Below are 22,786 nucleotides of genomic sequence, written 5' to 3' on the forward strand. Positions count from 1 at the left end.
ATGGAGGTAAACTGACGGCTTGCGCAGGATTAAGGTCTCCTAAAATCTAGATCATGGAATCCCAAACAGCTTGGTGAGAAGTGTTACTGAATTCTACTTCCTAAGCATTAAAAAGAAAAAAAAGATTTAATATTTTCACTACAACATCCAGAAGCCCTCACGCTTCCTCCTCTTCCGTTCTGTTTCCGCTTTGATTCGCAAAGGTTTCTGGGAAGGGCGGGACGCTCCCCAAAGGGAGGACTACGAATCCCAGCAAGCAGTGCAGTGAGGGCGCCGGAGGAGGAGCTCGGAGCCGTCGGGCCCCGTCGAAGCAGGTATGTTCTGTGAAGGGGACATCGAGTGAGAGTTTCTCCTCACCACCCCCGCGGGAGGACTTGGGCTCTTCCAACTAGGTCGGCGAACCCCGCGGCGGGCCGCGCTATTTAACACGACGTGGACTGGATACGTAGGCGAGGCCCGGATGACCGATCTCAAGCTTGTCCCCACTCCTGTCGCCTGTCAGCCCCAAGTCTAGAGTTGGAAACTATGGCAACAAGTCGGGTCCAGGGGGCTGAGTCTCTCTGCCCGACCCCCGGGGAAGAGGCGATTCGGCCCCTGCTTCCTGTATTCCTCATCCCTGGGTTTCGCAAGCTGACAACCTGGCTTGGAAGACGGGAGACCTAGATCCACTCTTTGCTTCTGGGGAATGGAAATAGCAAGAACTTCGGAGGACGAGGGCGGTCCAGTAAATGTTTTCTAAGAGGCCCTGGGCCCTGCACTGGGGATTCAGCGGTGAACAAGCCCCTGCCCTCGTGAAGCGCTCGTTCTAGAGTGCGTGGGGAGGGGCAGTAATAACAAGTAATACTAAGAAGAGCAGAAGACAGGTTGATTGGGGAGGGAGTGGTGGTAATATTTTAGCCAGGGTGCCCAGGATAACACTTAACCCTAGACCTGAGTGAATGAATAGTCGCCGTTCAAACAGGAAAAGATTGGTGCAAAGGCCTTGAGACTGCTCTGTCCTGGGGTGTTCCAGGGGAAAAAGTAGAATGGACTGTGAAGTAACTCAGATCAGCTCATATATGGCCTAGTAACCCATGATAAGGAGTCTTATTTTTTCCTTATTGTACTAGGAAGCCACTGATGGGTTTTAAGCTGGGATGTGACATGATCTGATTGTGACAAGCTGGGGTGTGACATGATCTGACATGATCTGATGACTTTCAAGGTCATCATTTCTGGCTGCTCTCCAGAGGTCAGACTGAAGAGGGGAAGTTGCTGTGGTGGGAGTGGAGGCTGGATGGTAATTTAGATTAGGTTATGGATTAGAGTAGTGATCAGATTTGGGATGTATTAAGGGGGTGGATCAAACAGAACAAGCTGACAGATGCATGTAGGGGGTTCAGTTCAGTTCAGTTGCTCAGCTGTGTCAGACCCTTTGCGACCCCATGGACTGCAGCCTGCCAGGCCTCCCTGTCCATCACCAACTCCCGGACTTTACTCAAACTTGTGTCCACTGAGTCAGTGATGCCATCCAACCATCTCATCCTCTGTCATCCCCTTCTCCTCCTGCCCTCAATCTTTCCCAGCATCAGGGTCTTTTCACATGAGTCAGCTCTTTGCATCAGGTGGCCAAAGTATTGGGAGTTTCAGCTTCAACATCAGTCATTCCAATTCAGGACTGATTTCCTTTAGGATGGAGTGGTTGGATCTCCTCGCAGTCCAAGGGACTCTCAAGAGTCTTCTCCAGCACCACAGTTCAAAAGCATCAATTCTTCTGTGCTCAGCTTTCTTTATAGTTCAACTCTCACATCCATACATGACCACTGGAAAAACCATAGCCTTGATTAGATGGACCTATGTTGACAAAGTAATGTCTCTTTTTAATATGCTGTCTGGGTTGGTCATAGCATTCCTTCCAAGGAGTAAGCGTCTTTTAATTTCATGGCTGCAGTCACCATCTGCAGTGATTTTGGAGCCCCCAAAAATAAAGTCTGACACTGTTTTCCCATCTATTTGCCATGAAGTGATGGGACCGGATGCCATGATCTTAGTTTTCTGAATGTTGAGCTTTAAGCCAACTTTTCACTCTCCTCTTTCACTTCATCAAGAGGCTCTTTAGTTCTTCACTTTCTGCCATAAGGGTGGTGTCATCTGCATATCTGAGGTTATTGATATTTCTCCCGGCAATCTTGATTCCAGCTTGTATTTCATCCAGCCCAGTGTTTCTCATGATGTACTCTGCATATAAGTTAAATAAGCAGGGTGACAGTATACAGCCTTGACGTACTCCTTTTCCTATTTGGAACCAATCTGTTGTTCCATGTCCAGTTCTAACTGTTGCTTCCTGACCTACATACAGATTTCTCAAGAGGCAGGTCAGGTGGTCTGGTATTCCCATCTCTTTCAGAATTTTCCACAGTTTGTTGTGATCCACACAGTCAAAGGCTTTGGTGTAGTCAGTAAAGCAGAAATAGATGTTTTCCTGCAACTCTCTTGCTTTTTCAGTGATCCAGCGGATATTGGCAATTTGATCTCTGGTTCCTCTGCCTTTTCTAAAACCAGCTTGAACATCTGGAAGTTCACAGTTCATGTATTGTTGAAGCCTGACTTGGAGAATTTTGAGCATTACTAGCGTGTGAGCTGAGTGCAATTGTGCAGTAGTTTGAGCATTCTTTGGCATTGCCTTTCTTGGGGATGGGAATGAAAACTGACCTTTTCCAGTCCTGTGGCCACTGCTGAGTTTTCCAAATTTGCTGGCATATTGAGTGCAGCACTTTCACAGCATCATCTTTTAGGATTTGAAATAGTTCAGTCGGAATTCCATCACCTCCACTAGCTTTGTTCATAGTGATGCTTCCTAAGGCCCACTTGATTTCACATTCCAGGATGTCTGGCTCTAAGTGAGTGATGTAGGGGGTACCGGAAAGAGAAATCAAGGATGACATCAAAGTTTTGACCTCAGCAACTTAAAATCAATGGAATGATTTTAGCTTCTGTTTGGCCATGTTAAGCTTGAACTGCTCCTCAGACGTCAAATGGAGGTGGTTATTGTTTAGTCGCTAAATGGTGTCTAACTCTTTGTGACTCCATGGACTGCAGCACGCCAGGCTCCCCTGTCCTCCACTCTCTCCCAGAGTTTGCTCATATGCATGTTCTTTGATTGGGCGATGCTGTCTAACCATCTCATCCTCTGCCACCCCCTTCGCCTTTTGCCTTCTTTCCCAGCATCAGGTCTTTTCCAGTGAGACAGCTTTTTGAATCAAGTAGCCAAAGTATTGGAACTTTAGCTTCATCACCAGTCCTTCCAAGGAACATTCAAGGTTGATGTCCTTTCATTGACTGGTTTGATTTCCTTGCAGTCCAAGGGACTCCCAGGAGTCTTCTCCAGCACCACAATTCAAAAGCATCAGTTCTGTGGTGCTCAGCCTTCTTTATGGTCCAACTCTCATATCCATACATGACTACTGGAGAAACCATAGCTTTGACCATATGGACTTTTGTTGGCAACGTGATGTCTCTGTTTTTTAATATACTGTTAAGGTTTGTCATAGCTTTTCTTCCAAGGAGCAGGCATCTTTTAATTTCTTGGCTGCAGTCACCATCCACAGTGATATTGGAGCCCAAGAAAATAAAATCTGCCACTGCTTCTGTCCAGAGGGTAATGGGGATTTGAATCTAGAGTTCAGAGGAGAGGCCTGAGCCAGAGATAAAAGTTGTTTGTGTAGGTGTGGTATTGAAAAGCAGGGACCAGATTGGAAACCTGGATCTACCTCTGACTTGTAAAAGCAACTGTAATGCCTTATGAGGGGATGGGGAGGAAAAATGTGAAATGCTCTATATCCATGACCAGTTATTTTCTATTTGCAAAGCATCTTGGTAGCCTGTTGGGACAGGAGATTGTGAAGCTTCTGGGAAAGAACATTTGTATCTTGCTGACAGCTAGTCTGGTTGATGGGAAGTTAAGAGGAGGGAGGAATTATTTTAGGTGAGATGGGTAGGGAAGACCACAGGGAGTTAAGGTGTGGCTTGTTTTATTTATTTATTGCCTTTTTAGTTAATTCTCATTTTGGAGCAACACTTTTAAAAAAAAATCTAATTTTCTTTAAGCTATCCCTTTCAGTTTAGAAATTATTATTCTATATTTAAACCTAAAAAAATAAGAAAAATAACGTTAACTTTCCCTTTGGTTAATATTTGAACTCAAGTTGAGCAAACAAAATTCCTTTAAACATTCAGCCCTATCTTCAGCCCAATTACACTCCCTTACACATTTAATTCCACTTAACATTTAATATATTTGATTTTCCTTTTAAGTATTTCAGATATATAACCTAACATAATTTCCCCAGAATACTTAAACAATTAACTAGAAAAGCCAATAAATTAAACTTGTAAATGTGATAAATTTTAAGTTCTTGTAAACAGTTTGATACTTTTAACAGACTTAGTCAAGTTCTCTTATGTCACTTTTTCTCAGTTTGGGGATTCAAAAAATACTGGTTCCATCTCTGTCATGAAATTAGAATATGGGGGGTGGGGGGCACTCTTAGTAGCTTTTATAGCACCCCAGGTGTTATATGCAGGTGTTTAACATGCAGCCAATGTTTCCAACCTTTGCTAACTCCTCAACTTAAAATAACAAGTCTCGTATAAATTACTGACAGATAATTTATCAGTTGTGTGCTTGTCCTCGGTCACTCAGTCTTGTCAGATTCTTTGCGACCCCATGAACTGTAGGCTCTTCTGTCCATGTGATTTTTCTAGGCAAGAATACTGGAATGGGTTGCCATTTCCTCCTCCAGAGGATCTTCCTGACCCAGGGATTGAGTCTACATCTCCTGCATTGGCAGGCAGATTACCACTGCACCACCTGGGAAGCCCATTTTATCAATTATCTAACTACAAATTTCAACTTTTATATTTTAAATTGGAATCAATTTAATCAATTCCTGAAAAGCCATGCTTTTCTCTTGTATACTCAACAGAATTCTTTTCAGTGAGACACTTTTAAGTACCAAGTATAGACTGATTATCGATAAACTTAGGACAAGAACATTAATACCATACCTGAGCTGCTCTTCTACCTGTATTTTCTTTTCTAAAAAATGATTGTCTCCATTAATCAAATTCCATGAAAAGTAAAAGTCGCTTAGTCATGTCAGATTCTTTGCGACCCCGTGGACCATACAGTCCATGGAGTTCTCCAGGTCAGAATACTGGAGTGGGTAGCTGTTCCCTTCTCCAGGGGATCGAACCCAGGTCTCCTGCATTGCAGGCGGATTCTTTACCAGCTGAGCCACAGGGAAGCCCAAGAATATTGGAGTGGGTAGCCTATCCCTTCTCCAGCGGATCTTCCCGACCCAGGAATCAAACCAGGGTCTCCTGCATTGCAGGTGGTTCTTTGCCAACTGAACTATCAGGGAATCCGAATCAAATTCCATACATGTGTCTTTAAAAAAAAAAAAAGATTTATTTATTTGTTATTTATTTTTACTTCATTGGTGTGTGCAGGCTTTCACTCCGTATGGAGAGCGGGGGCTCCTCTTTGTTGAGGAGCCCAAGCTCTAGAGCGCAGGCCCAGTAGTTGTGGCCCATGGGCTTAGTTGCTCCCATAGCATGTGGAATCTTCTAGAACCTGGGATTAAACCCGTGTCCCCTGCCTTGGCAGGTGGATTCTTAACTACTGGACCACTGGGGAAGTCCTCTGTTTTCAATTTTAATCTCTCCTGGAGTGTGACAGGAGACATAGCCAGTAAGAAAAGTGTTTTATTCACTTTTCTGAATTACGCTTTGCCTTCCGGTCGAGTCAGGGTTTCAGCACACCGAGGGTGTTCGTAGACCAGCACGTTTCCGATTGGGACACGAATTTGGGGGCTTTGTCCACCCAGAGTGACTGCCTTCAGCAGAGGCTGCCAGTGGCATGCAGGGGAAGAGAAGGTTGATGAACAGTGGGACCTCAGTTCTCCAGGCTTTTATTTCTTGGGGGTATATGCTAGGGGGTGCTAGACTCACTGGTTAGAATGCAAATTTTTCCAAATCTGCTGAGTCAGAATTCCTGAGGATCTGATTCAGGAGACTTCATTTTTAATAAGCTCCTCACCAGGAGCAATGGAAAAATTTGAGGAGTTGTTTTCAGAGGGTTGATCTGATGCTGCCCAGAGTGGGCTGAACTAACGAGGCTGATCCAGGGGCTCAACGGTGGCTCAGTAGTAAAGAACCCGCCTGCCAATGCAGGAGACATGGGTTCAATTCCTGGTCTGGGAAGATCCCTTGGAGAAGGGAATGGCTTCCCACTCTGGTATTCTTGTCTCTCTGGTATTCTTGTCTGGAAAATTCCATGGACAGAGGAGCCTGGGACCCTGAGTCAGACACGACTTAGCAACTAAATAGCAACAACAAACCAGATGTTATTGAAATTAAAATGTGAGAAAAAGAAAATAAAGGTCAGGGGGAGGCTGGTCTAGGTGTGAAAGGGTGAGACGTGACTTGGGCAGCAGTGGCAGAGAGTCCCATGGTATTGGGAGCCCAGGCTTGGGGGTGGTGGGGGGAGGGTGGAGAATGTTTTGGAATCGGGGCGTGTGGTTCAAGAGCCTCCTTCAGACGATTTTTCCCCTCTCCTGTCTGGGAGCTCTGTCCTTTCAGGAGGCCAGGATGAGTGAGCTGTGTGGTTGCTATAAGACCGCGGGGGCATCTGAGGGAGACCCTTAGCATCTGGGGGGCCCATCAGGGGAGACATTTGGGTCTCCTAGGCACTGCCGTTGGAGCTGGGTCTCGAGCAGGCAGTCTGCAGGCCTCCCGCGTGGGGCGGGTCTGATGCCACCGACTCCAGACGGTGGGCATATGCGATGCTGGAATGTTGCCGTGCTCCTAGTGGGCGCGCCATAAAGCCACCCTCCGGCCGAGGTTTGCTGTTTACCTGGGGTCTGGTGGTGCCGTAATCAGAAGAAATGACAGGTGAGCCCGAGGGCAGCATGTGGAGAGCACAAGCCTGGATCATTACAGGCTGCCTCCCAGCCCCCGCGGCCGAGCTAGTGGCTTATTTTAGCCTTGTGTCAAAGCCAGCTCTGGACCCGAGCCGCTCGTGATGAAAGGAACTAAGAATATCAATGGAGCAGCCTCAAGATGGAGCGCTGGGGAAGGGAGAGCTGGGTCCCGGGTCAGCCGGGCCCCAGGGCGAGAGATGGCCCCACCGGGCCTTGACACGTGTGGTGGCAGCTCCGTGGCAGGTGCCTGAGGATCCTCAGCACCCACCGGCCCACCCGCAGCGCTCAGGTTGATGAGAGGTCATCAGGGTCTCTCCCAGCTGTGGCTTTGAGCAAATTAGGAAGTGAGTGTTTCTGAACGTGTGTCCCCATCTGTGAAATGGACGCACTGGTGCGTGCTCAGAGGGTCTGTGAGGATCAGACAAGAGAATGCCTTGCATGACGGAGTCAAATCTGATTCTCTTTTCTTCCCTCTTGCTCCTCACTGCATCTCAGCTCATTGGTCATCCTTTCCTTGAGCCCGCTGGGTGTGGGCTAAGTGGGTCGGGGGGCTCTGCTGGGGACAGAAGCCCTGCGGGGAGGGTGAGGGTGACATTCGTGCCTTGGGGGCCCTCATGTCTCTCTTCTCGTCCTCATGCTTGTCCCCATATTCAAGCTTATGGAGAAGAGGGTGGGTGAGCCAGTGAGCAGGCGGGAGGCCTTGGGCAGGGATGGGCAGGTCCCTCGCTCATCCCAGCAGCTGCTCTGCATTTGATCAGGTGCAGCTGCCGGACGGACAGACAGCTCTCTCTGCCCTGGTGGAGCTGTGTTCTAGCGGGGACGCAGCCTGTTTGACAGTAAGTCAGCGTGTGAGACGAGCTCTGGAAAGCAGAGCAGGTGGCAAGAGGGACAGACGTGTCTGCTGCTGAGACTTTGGCTGCAGTTTTGAATCAGGTTTGGGGGGGAGGAGTGAGCCCCCCGGGTGACGATGGCAACAGCAGTCACAGCCTCCGCTCTCCGCGGTGGTAAATTCACAGCAGCGGCGGGGTCCCTGTTTTCTAGCTGAGGACAGACTCTGGGAGATGAAAAGGACTTTCCGGAGGTCACCCAGCTGATAAGTGGTAGAACTGGAATTCAAACCCAGGCCCGTGTGACCCCAGAAGGTGGTCCCACGCCAGCCTTGCCCCCTGCCCGTGGCCACACGGAGCCACTCTGTCACCTGGCAAAGGTCCAGGGAGCCAGCAGATGCTGTTGCCACTGCAGACCTGGTCTCCGGGAGTGGGCGGGCAGTGCCGCCTGTGTTCCCGGCGAGGGAGCGGGGCCGGATGGGCCTGTGTTCCCGGACGGGGCTGCCTCACATGGTGCAGAGCGTCCTCGGAGGACGGGAATGAATCACGGCTGCAGAGAGGGCCCGCTTAGTCAGCACCCCATGCTGGCATCTGGGCGCCAGGGAGACGTCCGGCCGTCCCCACCCCCGCCCCTGCCCTGCCCTCCCGCTCAGGACTGCCAAGTGCGGTGCTGCAGGTTGTGCCCTGTGCAAGGACGCCCGGCACGCTCCGCCTGCCAAGTTGTGTGTCTGTCCAGAGTGTTCTGCAGCCGCACCGCTCCTAATGTGCGCCGGGGCACTGGAGCGGGAGGTCGGGAGCCCTGGAAGTTCACACCTGGGCGGTGCCCGGCCGAGGTCACCTTGCTGGGGGCCAGCTCCTGCCCAGGCACAGGGCCTCTGCCTCCTGGGGTCAGGCCTGTGGAGGCGGCAGGAAGTGCTGGCCCCCGTAAAGCCTCTCTGCTCCCCTGACCGCATTCCCCGGCACCAGGGGCCGGCAGAGCTGCCGTGCGGGCGGGGGTCTTAGGCTGCCGTGGGGCTGCGAGCTAGCCTTGTGCCGCCTTGTGCCGGGTGCTGCGGACAGCTCACTTCCCCTCTCCTGGCCTCACTTTCCTCATCTGTATTATGGAGCAGCTGATCACAGAGGTCACTGGGCACTGATACCCTGGCTTTATGGAGGCCAGTAATAATGATGGTGATGACGGCCAACGTTTCTTGAGGGCCTGCTGTGGGCCAGGCTCTCTGTGTTACGTGTGTGTGTGTGTGTGTGTGTGTGTGTGTATGTGTGCTTTTAGAGATCTCCTGGCCTAACTACCTACCTCCTGCTTTCCATGCGGGGAGACTGAGGCTTAGAGAGGGCATGTGACAGAGCCACAGCCTGGCAGAGCTGGGATGGGATGCACGGCCCATTGACCTGTCCTGGACGGCTGAGCACTTCCCCTGCCCGCTGAGGGGTGGCTTGGGTGGGCAGGGGGGAGGAGGCATGGGTGGGTGTCGCTGCTGCGGCAGCCTTCAGCTGAGACTGGCGTGTCCCCCATTGTTTGTGCATGTGAGAAATGGGGAATGCACGAACACACGTATACACAGACACACGCAGCCCGGCCCCAAGGGCTCATCGTTTGAATCGGTGTCACCGGGTAGGTTGGGGGTGTGTGTGTGTGAGATTTTCATTTCCTGGTGGCTTGGTGGGTGGCTTTCCCAGCAGACCTGAGCCCCAGGCGTGACGAGACCTGCTATTCTTCCTGGAGGTGTGATCTGGAGCACCCCAGAGCCCCTCTCTGGGCCTCAGTTTCGTCCTTGGTAAATGGGATCATGATACATACCTTTTGGGACTTGAAGGCGCCATGTGGTCCTGGGGGTGTTGTGAGTAAACAGCAGAGGAAAGCTGTCATCGGTATGATCTGTTGGGAGGAGACTCTCTTACCCATGGGGAGTGTGGGCTCCAGAGCCGTCCCCGCTGTGTTCCCAGCCGGGCCTGGCCTCTGTCCAGCAGCATGATCTTGGCTCAGTCATTTCACTTCTGGGAGTCTCAGAGCCCTCATCTGAAACCTCACAGGTTGTCCTGAGGATTCGATGAGATGACGCCTTCTGGAGCTTTTAGCCCAGTGCGGGCCTGTAGTAGGTGCTCAGTGGAACCAAATACTACATAACATTTATCGTGCACTTGTGCAATGCCAGACGTTGTTAAGTGTCGTTCACATTGCTAGTGACGTTTAGCTGCTAAGTCGCGCCCAACTCTTTTGCGACCCCATGAACTATAGCCCACCAGGCTCTTTTGTCCATGGGATTCTCCAGGCAAGAATAATGGAGTGGGTAGCCATTTCCTTCTCCAGGGGATCTTTCCAAGCTAGGGGTCGAGCCCATGTCTCCTGTATTAGCAGGCGGGTTCTTTACCACTGAGCCCACCATGGAAGCCCTGTATTGCTATTTCTCTTTTAGTAATAATTCATTGGATAAGCAAACTTCTGTGTGCTGCTCGCTAAGCAATTAGCCAGCCCGTCAGACCCACTGCCCCGTATTCCTAGCTTGAACGTAGAGGCCTGGAGGGGTCTGGGGTCACGCAACTGGCTTCCCAGTGCCTTGGGGGATTTTGCTCAGCCGAATCTGCCAAGAGCCCCTGTTCCATCACAGCCTCCCGAGGGACGCCCCTCCCCTGGCCCTTCCCCCTGTCCGTTCCTCTCCTCTGAGCTGCTTCAGGCCTCGTGAATGGCTTGGTTAAGCACTCATCTCTTGGTTAAACGTTCATCTCTTACAATTTCAATCCAATTCCTATAAGTTTATTGGCAAGACGGGGTGTATTAGAGCTGCCAAATTTAATATATCAAGTCCGTGTGTCTGGGATGCGGTTTCTCAGCGGTAATAGGAGAAGAGAGGTTTTATACGTTTTCATTTTGAGTGACTGTCTGTTCCCGATCCATTACTGCCCTTGACTTAATGGCTGCTGTCTGCCACGGGAGCGGCCTTCTCCAGGGGGCTCATTTGTCTCTGTGTCCCTCCCCAATATCAGGAGGGATACATCCCAAGATGTATCTATCCCCGTCCGGCTGCCCTGTGGATTGGCTCTCAGCTTTATCTGTATTCTCCGGGCCCTGGGAGGCCAGGGCTTCTGCTGCTGGGCCCAGGCTGTTACCTGGTGACCTTGGGGAAGTCGCTTGCCCTCTCCTCCTCAGGGCCTCAGGCACCGGCTCTGGGAAAGGAGGGGTCAGACTCTAGGACCTGAAAAGTGTGGGACGATTCTGGGCTCAGCCCTTTGCCAATCCCACTTGGTGGCCCCGAGTGGACCCGTTTGTCCTCTCATCTTGTGACACCAAACGGGGACCCAAGGGCTGGCCATGAGTCATAGAGTTGCCACCTGCCTCTGGCTGCGGTGGTTACCACCAGTGAGGGGTCTCACGGGTCTGAAGACCCTGAACCATTCTCGTTTCCCTCCGTGATCACCACCTGAGTGTTCAGCTGCCTGCATGTCTGCCCGAGCCCTCTGGCTTCCTTAAGCCTCGAGCTGGCTGTGGAAGAGCGGACACCAGCGGCGGGATCATCGGGCACCAGGGGTTGCCTCCCGCGTACCAGTTGTGTGACCTTGAGCGAGTCACTTCCTCTCTCTGAAACTCAGTTGTTCGCATAAGGAAAATGGAAATTCGTTCATTTGTTCAACACACATTTGGTTGCCTTCTCTGTACTGTGCACCACTTTGGGGGCTGCAGCAACACACGGAACAAAAATACCCCAGCCCGCAAGCATGTATATTCCCGCAGAAGAAACAACATAATAAACATAACAAATCACGCCACTTCAAAGGTGGCAAAGTGGAGCAGGGAATGGGAAAGCCCAGCCGAGGGTTCTGCCGCTTTCAATGAAATAGTCACGGGAGATTACTGAGAAGGTAGTGTTTGAGCAAAGATGGAAGGAGCACAGCTCTGAGAGGGGGATGAGAGGTGTGGGGGGGCCCTGCGGGGGGCTGTCCAGTAGGGGGCAGGTGGCTGTTCCCCAGCCTGGCTGCAGATGAGAACCCCCAGGGAGCGTTGAAACACCCTGATGCCCCCCAGCCTCCCCCACTGTGGCTCTGCTTTCGCCGGCCCGGGATAGAAGCTGGGCATCAGCACTGGTAAAAGAGGGACTTCCCTGGCGGTCCAGCGGTTAAGACTCCGCGCTTCCAGCACAGGGGTGTAGTTTCGATCCCTGGTCGGGGAACTAAGATCCCACATGCTGTGTGGCCAGGGCCAAAAAAATAACAAAATTGAAAAAATAAAATTGAGTGAAAAAAAAAAATAAAGAATTGTCAACGACCGCTCCGGAATGTGGCGTCTCAGGCTCTGAGTATCTGCCCGTGTGGTTCCTCCCTGGCGGTCTGGGAGCCTTTCTCCCCCGGCACAGGCCGGGCCCCGGTGCGCCACTCTGCACTCCGTGCCCTCCACGCTCTGACCCAGCGCTCTGACCTCGCAGGCAGTGGCAGCTCCCGGCGTGGGTCACCATGGGGAAGCGTTACTTCTGCGACTACTGTGACCGGTCCTTCCAGGACAACCTCCACAACCGCAAGAAGCACCTGAACGGCCTGCAGCACCTGAAGGCCAAGAAGCTCTGGTACGACATGTTCCGAGGTGAGTGCTGCAGGCCGGGCGGCCCGGCTGGGGGAGCCCTGGTCTCTGATCACGCTGATCATCCACGGGGAAGCGCCGTGGGCCAGTGACCATCCTGGTCTGGGCTCTCTGAGGAGCCAAAGAGAGAGGCCCAGGCCGCTGGCCCCTGGGCCAGACGGGCCCTCGGAGGGGCAGATGGAAGGCGCACTCCTCTCCCCGCAGTTCTGACTTGAGGCTCCGTTCTCAGACCCCTTGCTAGGCTCCAGGGAACACCGGGGACAGGGAGAGGGTCTCTCTGAGGAGCTGGTGTTCCTGCCCTCGGCTTAGGGAAAAGCCTGGGCTCCATCCTGAGCAGGTGTTCTCGTAGCAGGAGAGAGAGGGCGAGGAGCAGGGCTGAAGCTGGCCACGGGGCTGGGGAGCACTTGGCACGTGCCTGTCTGCCCAAGAGGCTCTGAAGACCTAAGGGTGAATAAAACAGGGCCCCTCTCCTCTGTGACCTTACGCCCCGTTACAACAGCATGCTCAGGGTGGAACCCCTGTCCTGCCCAGGCCTCCGTGCCCTGCTGACCTTTCCCTCCAAGCTCCAGCCACGCTGGCCACAGCCAGTACTGTCCTCCCAGCTGCCAGGCCTTTCCTGCTGTCCCGCCCTCCCCCAAAGTGTCCTCCGGGACGCCCTCTCCGACCCCTGGGCCAGGGCAGGTCATCTGGCCGCGTGCTGGCTGTTTACCTCGCTCATCGCCGCATGGATTAGTGTGACTGTCCGGGTGGAAGGAAGGACCAGGTCTGACTTGTCCTCCGCTGAGTCCTCATCCTGGCACAGCGCCTGGCGCCCAGGACGTGCCCGGGAAATGTTTGCCGGGCGAATGTCTCAATGAACAAGCAAACAGACCCAGGGCCGCAGAGAGATGAAGCAAGAGGGCCGGTGGGGTCAGACCGCAGGAGCCCTGAATGCCAGGCAGAGGGGGGCCCTGGGCTGGGGGTTCTCAACCCGGATGCACTTCAGCATCACCGAGGAGCATTTTAACAGTTCTCAAGCCCTCCCCTCAGATGAAAGAAAACAGAAGCTGGGAAAGACAGGCTGGGACTCAGTAGACTTGAAAAGCTGCCTGGAGCTTCTGCTGTGTGGCTGGAGTTGGAGCCAGCAGCCAGATGCTGGGCAGCCTGGAGCCCTTCCCCATAGGGTTGTCTTGACAACCTTGTCAAGACTCAGACTCAGCCCCTCTTCCAGTTTCTCTGTCCTGCCTGGGAGACAGGTGGCAGGGGAGGCTCTGAGCAATGTCCAGATGCCTTCCACCGGCCCACCTCCCCAGGCGAAGCCTCTGGCACCAGCCGGGCGGGCTGAGCAACAAGCCTAGTGCCGGCAGATGGACCCCGCCCCACGCTGCCAGCCCCACCCACGCTCCAGCAGGCAGGCAGGCCGGGCTGAGTGCTCTGATAACTGGCTGCAGACCTCAGCCCAGCCCCGCCCCCGGCCGTCAGCTGGCCCACCTGAGGTGACGAGCCCTGGCGGCGGCCAGCTCCGCCCTGCTGCTGCTCCGCCGCTCAGCCGTGTCCAGCTCTTTGCCGCCCTGTGGACGGCAGCCCTCCAGGCTCCTCTGTCCCTGGGGTTTCCCAGGCAAGAGTACTGGAGTGGATTGCCAGTTCCTCCTCCAGGGGCTCTTCCCGAGCCAGGAACTGAACCCGAACCTCCTGTGTCTCCTGCGTCGCAGGCAGATTCTTTACCCACTGAGCCATCAGGGAAGCCCAACCCAGGGAGTCAGCAGCCTCACGGGAGAAGGCAGGGGCTTGAGGCTCTCCGCCAGGGCGCAAACTCGGCGCTGCCAGTTCCTCCCTGTGGGCCCCTTTTCCTTGCATGAACCTCAGTATTCCCATCTGCAAAATGGGCCTGCTTGCATATATGACGGGTTTATGAGGAGGTCACGGAGTAAAAGCTGCACTTGTTTGAGCTTCCACTTCTGGCTGCACGTTAGCGTCACTGGGGACCCTGGTGCTGAGGCTGCTCCCAGCCCCACTTTCCTGGCAAAATTCTAATGTGTGGCGTCCTCTGCCAAGTGCTCTCCATCCATTCACTTATTAAATGTTCACAGCAGGTGAGCATTTTCCTCCCATTTTACATGTGGGGAACCTGAGACGTGGAGAGATTAAGCAGCTAGCCTGGGGTCCTGTGAATCTAGGCTCCGAAGCCCTTGGTCTTTCCTTTACCCCAGCGGCCTCTGGAGAAGGTGGTGGACGGACAGGGTTAAGTGCACAGCCCGGGCCTGGCCACCCCCTCCTCCAGGGCGACGTGAGGGCTCTGAGCCAGGGCGCCGTCCTCGTGGGCCTCACTCACCCACGGATTTTGACCAATTGATTCCTTGCCCACCAAGGAGCACACAAGGTTTAAACTTAAAACAGAATTTAAATTCTAACATGTAAGATTTAATATTCAATATGGGATTCCCTGATGGCTCGATGGTAAGGAATCCGTCTGCAATGCAGGAGACCCAGGTTTGATCCCTGGGTTGGGAAGATCCCCTGGAGAAGCAAATGGCTAGAGAGTCTTAGGAAGTTGCAATGACAGTACACAGAAGTCTTCTTCCAATTGAACCTGGGTCTCCTGCATTGCGGGCAAATTCTTTACTGTCTGAGCCACAAGGGAAGCCCAGGAAACCCACTTCCCTGGTAACTTGGTCGGTAAAGAAGCCGCCTGGAGTGCAAGAGACACAGGAGATGGGGGTTCGGTCCCTGGGTCAGGAAGATCCTCTGGAGAAGGAAATGGCAACCCACTCCACTATTCTTGCCTGGAAAATCCCATGGACAGAGGAGCCTGGCAGACTACAGTCCATAGGGTCGCAAAAGAGTCAGACACAGCTTAACGACTAAACCGTCTGATACCAGGACTTAAAAAAAACTCCCCAGGTGATCCACTGTGCATGGTTGAGAGTCCCTGACCTCACACCCGTCCTGGCTTTGGGCTGGATGGGGCTGAGGTCTTCTGAGGCTCGGCTCCCTCTCCGCCGCGTTCCTGCCCGTGGTCGTCCCCTCGTACCCTCCTCGCTGGGTGAGGCGCTCTCCCCTTCCCTGGTGTCGGTGGTAGGAAGTGCCCGTCTGCAGCCACAGTCTGAGCCCGGCTTCTGTCTCCTTGCAGACGCAGCTGCCATCTTGCTGGATGAGCAGAACAAGAGGCCCTGCCGGAAGTTTCTCCTGACAGGTAAGCTGCCCTGCCCCATCCGGGTCCCTCAGGGACCCATCTGGCCTGCCTGGACCTCTGCACAGCCCGCCCCCCGTGCTCACCCCCGCCACCACCCCGAGCCTGCTTCGTGGTCTCAGTCCCCTGGGGCCTTCCCAGGGGGTTGTGCCTTATGACAGCCAGGGCTTGGTCCTCAGCTCTTCAGACCTCAGCGTGTGATTTTATCAGGTCACCCAGGACAAGCAAGCACTGGGTGAATGAGAGCCTGCGAGTCAATCCAGGAGACACTGATGGGTGTAATAGACTGGCTGATTAAGTTAGCCTGGGAGCCCGACCTTCACTGCGCCCTCCCTCCCAGCAGGCACGGCTGGAGACGCTAACAGGTCCAACAATAGCAAGAAGCTTCAGAGTTCGAACAAAGGGTGCTGGGTGTTGCTTTCACTGCTCAGTACCCAGCTAATAAAGATGCATGTAGTTCAAAGAGACAGAAACCTCAACAAGTGGAGGAACCAAAGGCAGGTGAAAACTAGGGTGGAAGAATAGGGCAAGGGCAGGAGAACGGTTCGTCTCCTCCAGGCTTGCCCCGAGGTCCTGTGTGCTCACTAAGGGTCTGGCCCTGAGTTTCCTCGCAGCCAAAGCAAAGAGGAATACCATGGTGGTTAGCAAGCTGTAAGAAGGAGCTTGGCACCAGGGCCAGGTACTGCTGTTGGCCTCGGAAAGCGGGGTGAATGGCTACGCTCCCCTCAGGAGATGGCGCTGCCCCCAGTGTGTCCTGAACATGATGTGGTCCGCGAGGCTGTCTTAGGACACCTCTATCTCCTGTGTGTGTTTGTTTTTTCTCTATTTTTATTGGGTTGATTTACAGTTGGTTTACAGTGACTTACAGTGTTGATTTACAGTGATGTATTAGTTTCAGGTGTACGGCAAAGTGATTCAGTTATACGTATATTTGTACCCACCGTTTGTTTGTTTTAGATTCTCTTCTCATATAGGCCGTTACAGAGTATTGAGTAGAGTTCCCCGTGCTATACAGCAGGTTCTTATTAGTTATCTGTTTTATATTCAGGAGGGTGTATGTGTCCAGTTTATCCCTCCCCCAGCCCCACAGTGTCTTGTTATTTTGAGACACTTTTTGGTCTCCACAGTTGAGATTCGGAAAGCCACCCTGGACTTTGGCACCTCTGAGACAACGCTGCCGTGAGAGCCTTTCTGGGGAGCAGTCCAGCTGCTTATGCCCCACCCCCAACCACGCGCCGTGGGCAGGGGCCCCCAGGGGGCAGGCGCAAGGCAGCAGGGCCCTCGCAGGGTCCCACCACAGCCTGATGGGGCTGGGGTAGGGGGAGGTGACGGGACAAGCCTGCAGAGGCTTAGTGGAGCCCAGTCACCAGAGGGGCTTCCCTGAGAAGTTGGTAAAGAATCCACCTGCAATGCAGGAGACCCCGGTTTGATCCCTGGGTTGGGAAGATCCCCTGAAGAAGGGACAGGCTACCCACCCAGTATTCTTGGGCTTCCCTTGTGGCTCAGCTGGTAAAGAATCCACCTGCAATGCGGGAGACCTGGGTTCGATCCCTGGGTTGGGAAGATCCCCTGAAGAAGGGAAAGGCTACCCACTCCAGTATTCTGGCCTGGAGAATTCCACGGACTGTATAGTCTATGAGATTGCAAAGAGTCGGACACGACTGAGCGACTTTCACTCACTCACTCACTAGAGGCTACAGTGGACTTTGGTCTCTGGCCAGGGAAGGGCTGTGAGCAGGGCCTGGGCGACCAGACAGGCTGTTCTGGCAGCTCCTGTGGCCAGGCCAGAGAGAGTGCAGCTGCCTCTTCAGGGCTGGGGTGGCCACTCCTTAGCCCCTGCGCCGGCGTGCCCCCCTCAGGCTGCCCCTCAGCCCGGGGAGGCCGTTCCGGCAGCGAGTAACTGTCCTCCTTTGCAGGCCAGTGCGACTTTGGCTCCAACTGCAGATTCTCCCACATGTCAGAGCGAGACCTGCAGGAGCTGAGCGTCCAGGTGGAGGGTGCGTCTCCGGGGGCCCTGGGCTGGGGGGCAGGGGGTGCGGGGGGGGTTGCTGCCCTGCGTCTCCCCCACCCCCTCTTTTGTGACTGCCATGTCGGGTGGCCCGTGGCTTCAGGAGCCGCCTTCCGTTCACCCCGGGCATGAGTGGGGAAGGAGCCAGAAGCTCCCGTCCATGTCCCCGGCTGGGTTTAAAATGAGACGCATGGCTTCCTGCCCGGGAGTCCTGAGGGTGTGCTTCAGCCCCGCCGGGGCCCTGCTAGCCTGCCCTTCATTCTTGTACACCCACCCGCCCTTCCTCAGTCAGGCACGTGTTTGGGGTCCCTCCTCGGCCTCTGGCAGCTCCCGTTGCCGCTCTGGGTCCAAGGAGATGAAGAGAGCACCTTCCCTGACCTCAGGGTGCTCTATGGAAAGGTGAGGTCAGCGTCCGCCTGGAGACCAGCCTGTCAGCCTTTGTCCGCCATTCACGTCTTACCGCTGCAATTAGAGAGAAGGGAATTCCCTCTTAGGTGGTCTTTATCGAACTTCTGCTGCCCCTCACTGAGCCCATGGAGAAACAGAGCCTTGCCTGAGCCCCCGGCGAGCGCGGGGCCTCCCTCCACATGGCCAGTGAGCGTCTGGGGCGGCCTGGCCTTCGCCCTCATCCCCTGATGGGCCTCACTCCCCTCTGCCCAGTCAGACCCTGTGGGCAGTGCCTGCCCCAGGGGGCTGGTGGCAGTGCGGCCGCAGCCCTGGCACAGACAGAGGTCTCTCGGCGCTTTTCCAGGGCAGAGGTGAGGCCCATGGGCCAGGCCGGCGCATCCCAGCAGCCAGCTATATCTGCAGGCCCTCCCCACCGCCGTCTCTCAGAACCGATGGCCCGTGGAGCGGGGAGCACACAGGCTCTGCCCTGTTCTGCAGCCCACACTGCCTCGCCGACCCCAGGAGGGTTTGGACCCTCCTGAAGACCAGGCTCTCAACACACGTTATCCCGTGTCCACCTCCAGAAAGCCGGGGGGCAGCCATGGTTAGGTCTCCACTGATGAGGAAGCAGGGAGGCCCGGGGGTGCTGCCTGGGGAGGCAGGTGGCTGCAGGTGGAGACGCCAGAGGCTTCACTCCTGGCCTCCCAGCCTGTGCCCCCCACCCCAGAAGGTTCCACCTGCCATGTGGGAGCGTGGAAGTGAGTATGGCCCCACTCGCCAGTCTGTCTGTCCCCCAGAGGAGAGGCGGGCCAGGGAATGGCCGCTGGACGTCGCTGAGCTTCCTGAGGTCCGCCTGGAGGACTGGCTGGAGAAGCGAGCCAAGCGGCTGAGCTCCGCCCCAAGCAGCAGGTACGGCCCCGGGGTCCCGCCTCCGCACCCTCCAGGAGCAGGACCCCAGCCAGCTCGCCCTTGCCGCCACCAACTGCCCAGGGAGCAGACACGGATGCCCACATCAGACTCCCCAGGGGGGCCACATCGGGGCTCTCGGCCCCCAGGCCCTGGCCAGAGGCTGACGGGCACTCGCTTGTAGGTTCCCGTGCCTGGCCTTGTGCCCAGCCTTGGTGTCTCCCCCCTTATGGCAGTCTGCCCTGGCTGAAGGTGGGCAGGTGGCCAAGGCAGCTTGACTCCACATCACCAAGTGTCCCTTCCCAGAGGGAGGGGCCGGACCATGGTCACTGTCCCCTCTAGACCCTGCCAGAGGGCCACGGTTGCCCCGACCCTGCAGAAGGGGAAGGGAGGCTCGTGGGAGGTGTGACGTGTCGGGGGGCACACAGCTCTGAGTGGGCAGAGCCGGGATGGCACGGGGGGGTGACAGACTCCTCGCCATTCGCCTTGAGGAGGGGGCTGGGGTGGGGCTGACCCAGCTGCTGCCTGGGCCCAGGAGTAGACGAAGGGTGCCCTTCACCCCTCCTACGGGAGCAGCCTGGGTCAGACACCCAGGTTCTGCCCCTCAAGGTCACGGCCAAGGCCAGAGCCGGGGCTCCTGGGGCCTTCCCCCAGGTATTGAGAGAGAAGGGAGGAAGAGGGCTACGGGATGTGCTCGGGAGCTGCCCGACGTGGTGAGGTCGCCCGCGCCCAGCTGCACCGGGGCTCCAGAACCGGTGATGTCTGCGGTGGCACCTCATGGTCAGTGGCCCGGCTGGCACAGTCAATGGGGTGAGGCCTCCCCTTGAGGCTCCAACAGGAGGTGAGGGCTAAGCCTCCGGCCTTCTCCATGCCCCAGTGAGGAGAGCTCGTTAAGCTGTTTTAAAATTAATCCTGCTTTTAAATCTGTGCCGTTTGTCCCCCGACCTTGAAAACACACAGCACCGCCACGACTCTTATGTTGGAGCGTGACAGCCCCTCCCTCTGGCCCCGTCAGGAGCGGTTATGACCTTGGAGGTCCATCCTCCACACAACCACCCCAACCAGCTTCTAGAACATTCCCTGGCCCCAGCCCCTGCTGAAACGCTCTGGGCCTCCTCCCTCTCAGGGGAGCCTGGACTCCGCCGCCCACCTCGAAGGGCCCTGGCTAACTCTCTGCCGCCTCCGTGGCCCGTGGGGGTCACCTTCTCACCTCCCCCGTCTCGTCAGGATGCTTGGCGGCTTCTCAGATGTGGTGGGCGTGCCTGATTTTGGGGCGCCTTGTGCTACTTCCTCAGCCTGGAACTGCCCCCCGCCCCCCCATGTCTGCCTGGCAGAGTCAGACTCATCCTTCAAGCTTTAGCTGGGACGTCTCCCCTCCCCGGCCTGCCCCGCCCTGGGCCTCCCCCTCACGGCCCGGAGCTCAGGCGGAGCTCAGGCGTCAGCAATGTGGTGCGGCCCCGGGACACGCTGGCTGAGAGCATCTGGGGAGAGGGGCCCGCCCTGCGGACCACGGTTAGTGCCGTGGTGTTAGTGCCGAAGACGCCCGGTGGGGACGGGCCTGGGGGCCCCTCTACCTCTCGGGGTGTGTCTGTTCCCCCCCCACCAGGACACACAGGGCCCAAATGGCTGCCTGGCCCACCTGGGGCCACCCAGCCCCGAGGGCTCCGACCCCCAAGGCCGAGCAGAGCCCTCAAGCTGAGCTGGGCCAGCCCTCCTTGTGAAGGGGAGATGCAGGCTGGAGGGGGCCCCAGCCTGCTGCTTGTGTGTCCCCCGCCCCCCACCCCAGCAGACTGACCCTGAGGGGCCTGCTGGAGCGGGCAGTGCTGGGAGCAGGGGGCTGGCCTCAGACCAGCAGGCTAATCCCGGCCAGGCCAGGGCTCATCCCGCTTTCCATTGTTGGCGCTTCAGATTGTGACTTTATCCATCTTATCTCCCCTCTGCACCCCTCCCCGAGCCGGGCGCTCCTGTTCAGCCCAGGCGCCTCCCTGAGACTCTCTCCTCCTAACTGGGCCCAGGGCAGAGGACAGCGACAGAGGAGAGCTGCCCCTGTCCCCGTGCTGGGCACACCGGGCGCCCGCGTCCCCGCCTGCCCACGTCCCCGTCCGCCCACGTCCCTGTCCGCTCTGTGCGGGCTGGAGGGGCCTGCGGGCCTGGGGAACTTGTGTGCCCTTATCCTGGCGGGAGCCCTCGGCCGCCCGGGCGTCTGCCCCGGGTCCTGGAGGCAGGACGGGGCTCCCCGAAGGGTCACACCCTTTCTGTGGAGCAGCGGGGCACCCTGGCCCCGCGGGAAGCCCGGGCTTGGCGGGCAGCCGGGGCATCCCTTCCAGCAGCTGCGAGGCCCCCCGCCTCACTCCCACCCTTCTCTGCGGCTGCTGGAGTTTATGACGTCTCCCCGACGCCATAAATCACGGTGGGAGCCGCTCTCTGCACTTTCCAGCAGGCAGCAGACAGCCAAGCAGGGATTCCCTGTCCTCACGCCTCGGGAGGCCCCGAGGCCACCTGAAGCCCTCGCTCTGGGTCTGGGTCTGACGGCGGGTCAGGCCAGGGAGGGGCCCCAAGCCTCCAGACCTCCTGCAGACAGCTGGCCACGGCCAGCCCCGGGCCTGCCGCCAGCTGCCAGGACCTCACCCGCACTGAATGCAGGGCCTGGGGGTGAGGGGGTTGAGGGGAGGGCTGGGCAGGCTGAAGCGCTAGCAGCCTGCGTGGGGCTCAAGTCCAGGAGGATCAAGCGGCTGTGGAGGCAGCGGGTGGGGCAGGCTCCCTGAGGACAGGGCCGCCCCAGGCTGCGCACAGCAGGGTGCCTGCTTCACACAGGCCCTGGTCCCCAGGAGGCGGCTCTCAGGATGGTGGACCTCAAGGGGGAGGAGAGTGAATAGCGTGAGAAATGAGGCTTTATAAAAAAAAAAAATTTAGACAATATTTTTTTTTCTGATTTCAAAGGCTTGCGTGCTTGTAAAACTTTTCTTGAAAAGTATAAAAGAAGTAGAAAAAAAAAATCACCCATAATTGCACCACTCAGAACCACTGTTAACATTTTGCTGTGTCTTCCAGGTTTTTTTTTTTTATGCATTTATATATGTTATATATCTTTAAACAAAAATAGTATCATGCTATATACATTATTTTATAAGCTGCTTTTTCTACCCCCCTCACGCAGTATGTCATGACACCTTCCTCATCAGTGCATATAAGTTGGCCCCTGTTCTCACACAGGTTGCATAGCATTCTCTGCTGTGAACGTGCATATGTTTATCCATTTACCCCTCCCCCACAGGTGGACTCCTTGGGTTCCTCCCATCTCTCATAGCTGTCTCTGCCCCCAACCCCCACTGTGTCCTTGGGCGCATTCCTAGAGGGGAGGGTCAAAGAGCCTACGTGTTTCTGAGGCTCTGCCTTCCTGAACTGGTGATTCAGGCAGCGCCCCCCCCCCCACAGCTGGGGTGTTGGGGAGGGTGAGCTGGGCGGGGTGGGGTAGCGCCCCAGCCTGGGCCGCGGCGCCCCACTCTTAATTCTCCGTCTTTCCCTCTGGGTCTAGGGCTGAGCCCGTGAGAGCCACCGTGTTCCAGTACCCCGTGGGCTGGCCGCCAGTCCAGGAGCTGCCTCCGTCCCTGCGGGCACCCCCGCCTGGGGGGTGGCCCCTTCAGCCCAGCGTCCACTGGGGCTGAGCCCCTCCTCCCTGCCTGGCGAGCTCGTGAGTCGGCCACAACCAAGAGAAGGGCTCCTACGGCAGACACCGAGGCCCCCTCCCGCTGCGCCCCATGGAGCATGGGAAACTCAAGCCTGGGCCCCCCGCCCCCGCCAGGTGCAGCCCTGGTCCTGACTGGGTGCCAGGCCGCTCCATGCCCACCCCCTCAGGGGACATTTCAGAGGACTTCCTTCCGGATGTTTATAAAGAAAGTCTGTCACCACAGTGGCGTGGCTGCCCTTGCCCCTCGCCTGGCGCCCTCTGCTCCGCGCTCT

General features: G+C 56.0%; 1 protein-coding gene across 3 annotated transcripts; it reads left to right on the forward strand.

Annotated features, from left to right (window-relative positions):
- Window positions 1-203: 203 nt before the first annotated feature.
- ZMAT5 (zinc finger matrin-type 5) lies at window positions 204-22,736 on the forward strand. Of its 3 annotated transcripts, XR_006263461.1 has the most exons (8): window positions 204-314; window positions 12,205-12,359; window positions 15,466-15,528; window positions 17,442-17,522; window positions 18,718-18,829; window positions 19,436-19,667; window positions 19,787-20,338; window positions 22,362-22,498. XR_006263461.1 is itself a non-coding variant. In XM_043437046.1 (6 exons), the coding sequence occupies exons 2-6, from the start codon at window positions 12,233-12,235 to the stop codon at window positions 22,489-22,491; spliced, it is 513 nt and encodes a 170-aa protein (XP_043292981.1). In that variant the 5' UTR covers window positions 204-314; window positions 12,205-12,232; the 3' UTR covers window positions 22,492-22,736. The 3 variants fall into 3 exon arrangements, 1 of the variants encoding a protein (XP_043292981.1); XR_006263463.1 differs by lacking the exon at window positions 19,787-20,338 and having other exon boundaries at window positions 22,362-22,497; XM_043437046.1 differs by lacking the exons at window positions 19,436-19,667; window positions 19,787-20,338 and having other exon boundaries at window positions 22,362-22,736.
- Window positions 22,737-22,786: the final 50 nt, after the last annotated feature.

This window comes from Cervus canadensis, chromosome 1 (assembly GCF_019320065.1).
Source record: "Cervus canadensis isolate Bull #8, Minnesota chromosome 1, ASM1932006v1, whole genome shotgun sequence".
Taxonomy (NCBI): Eukaryota; Metazoa; Chordata; class Mammalia; order Artiodactyla; family Cervidae; genus Cervus; species Cervus canadensis.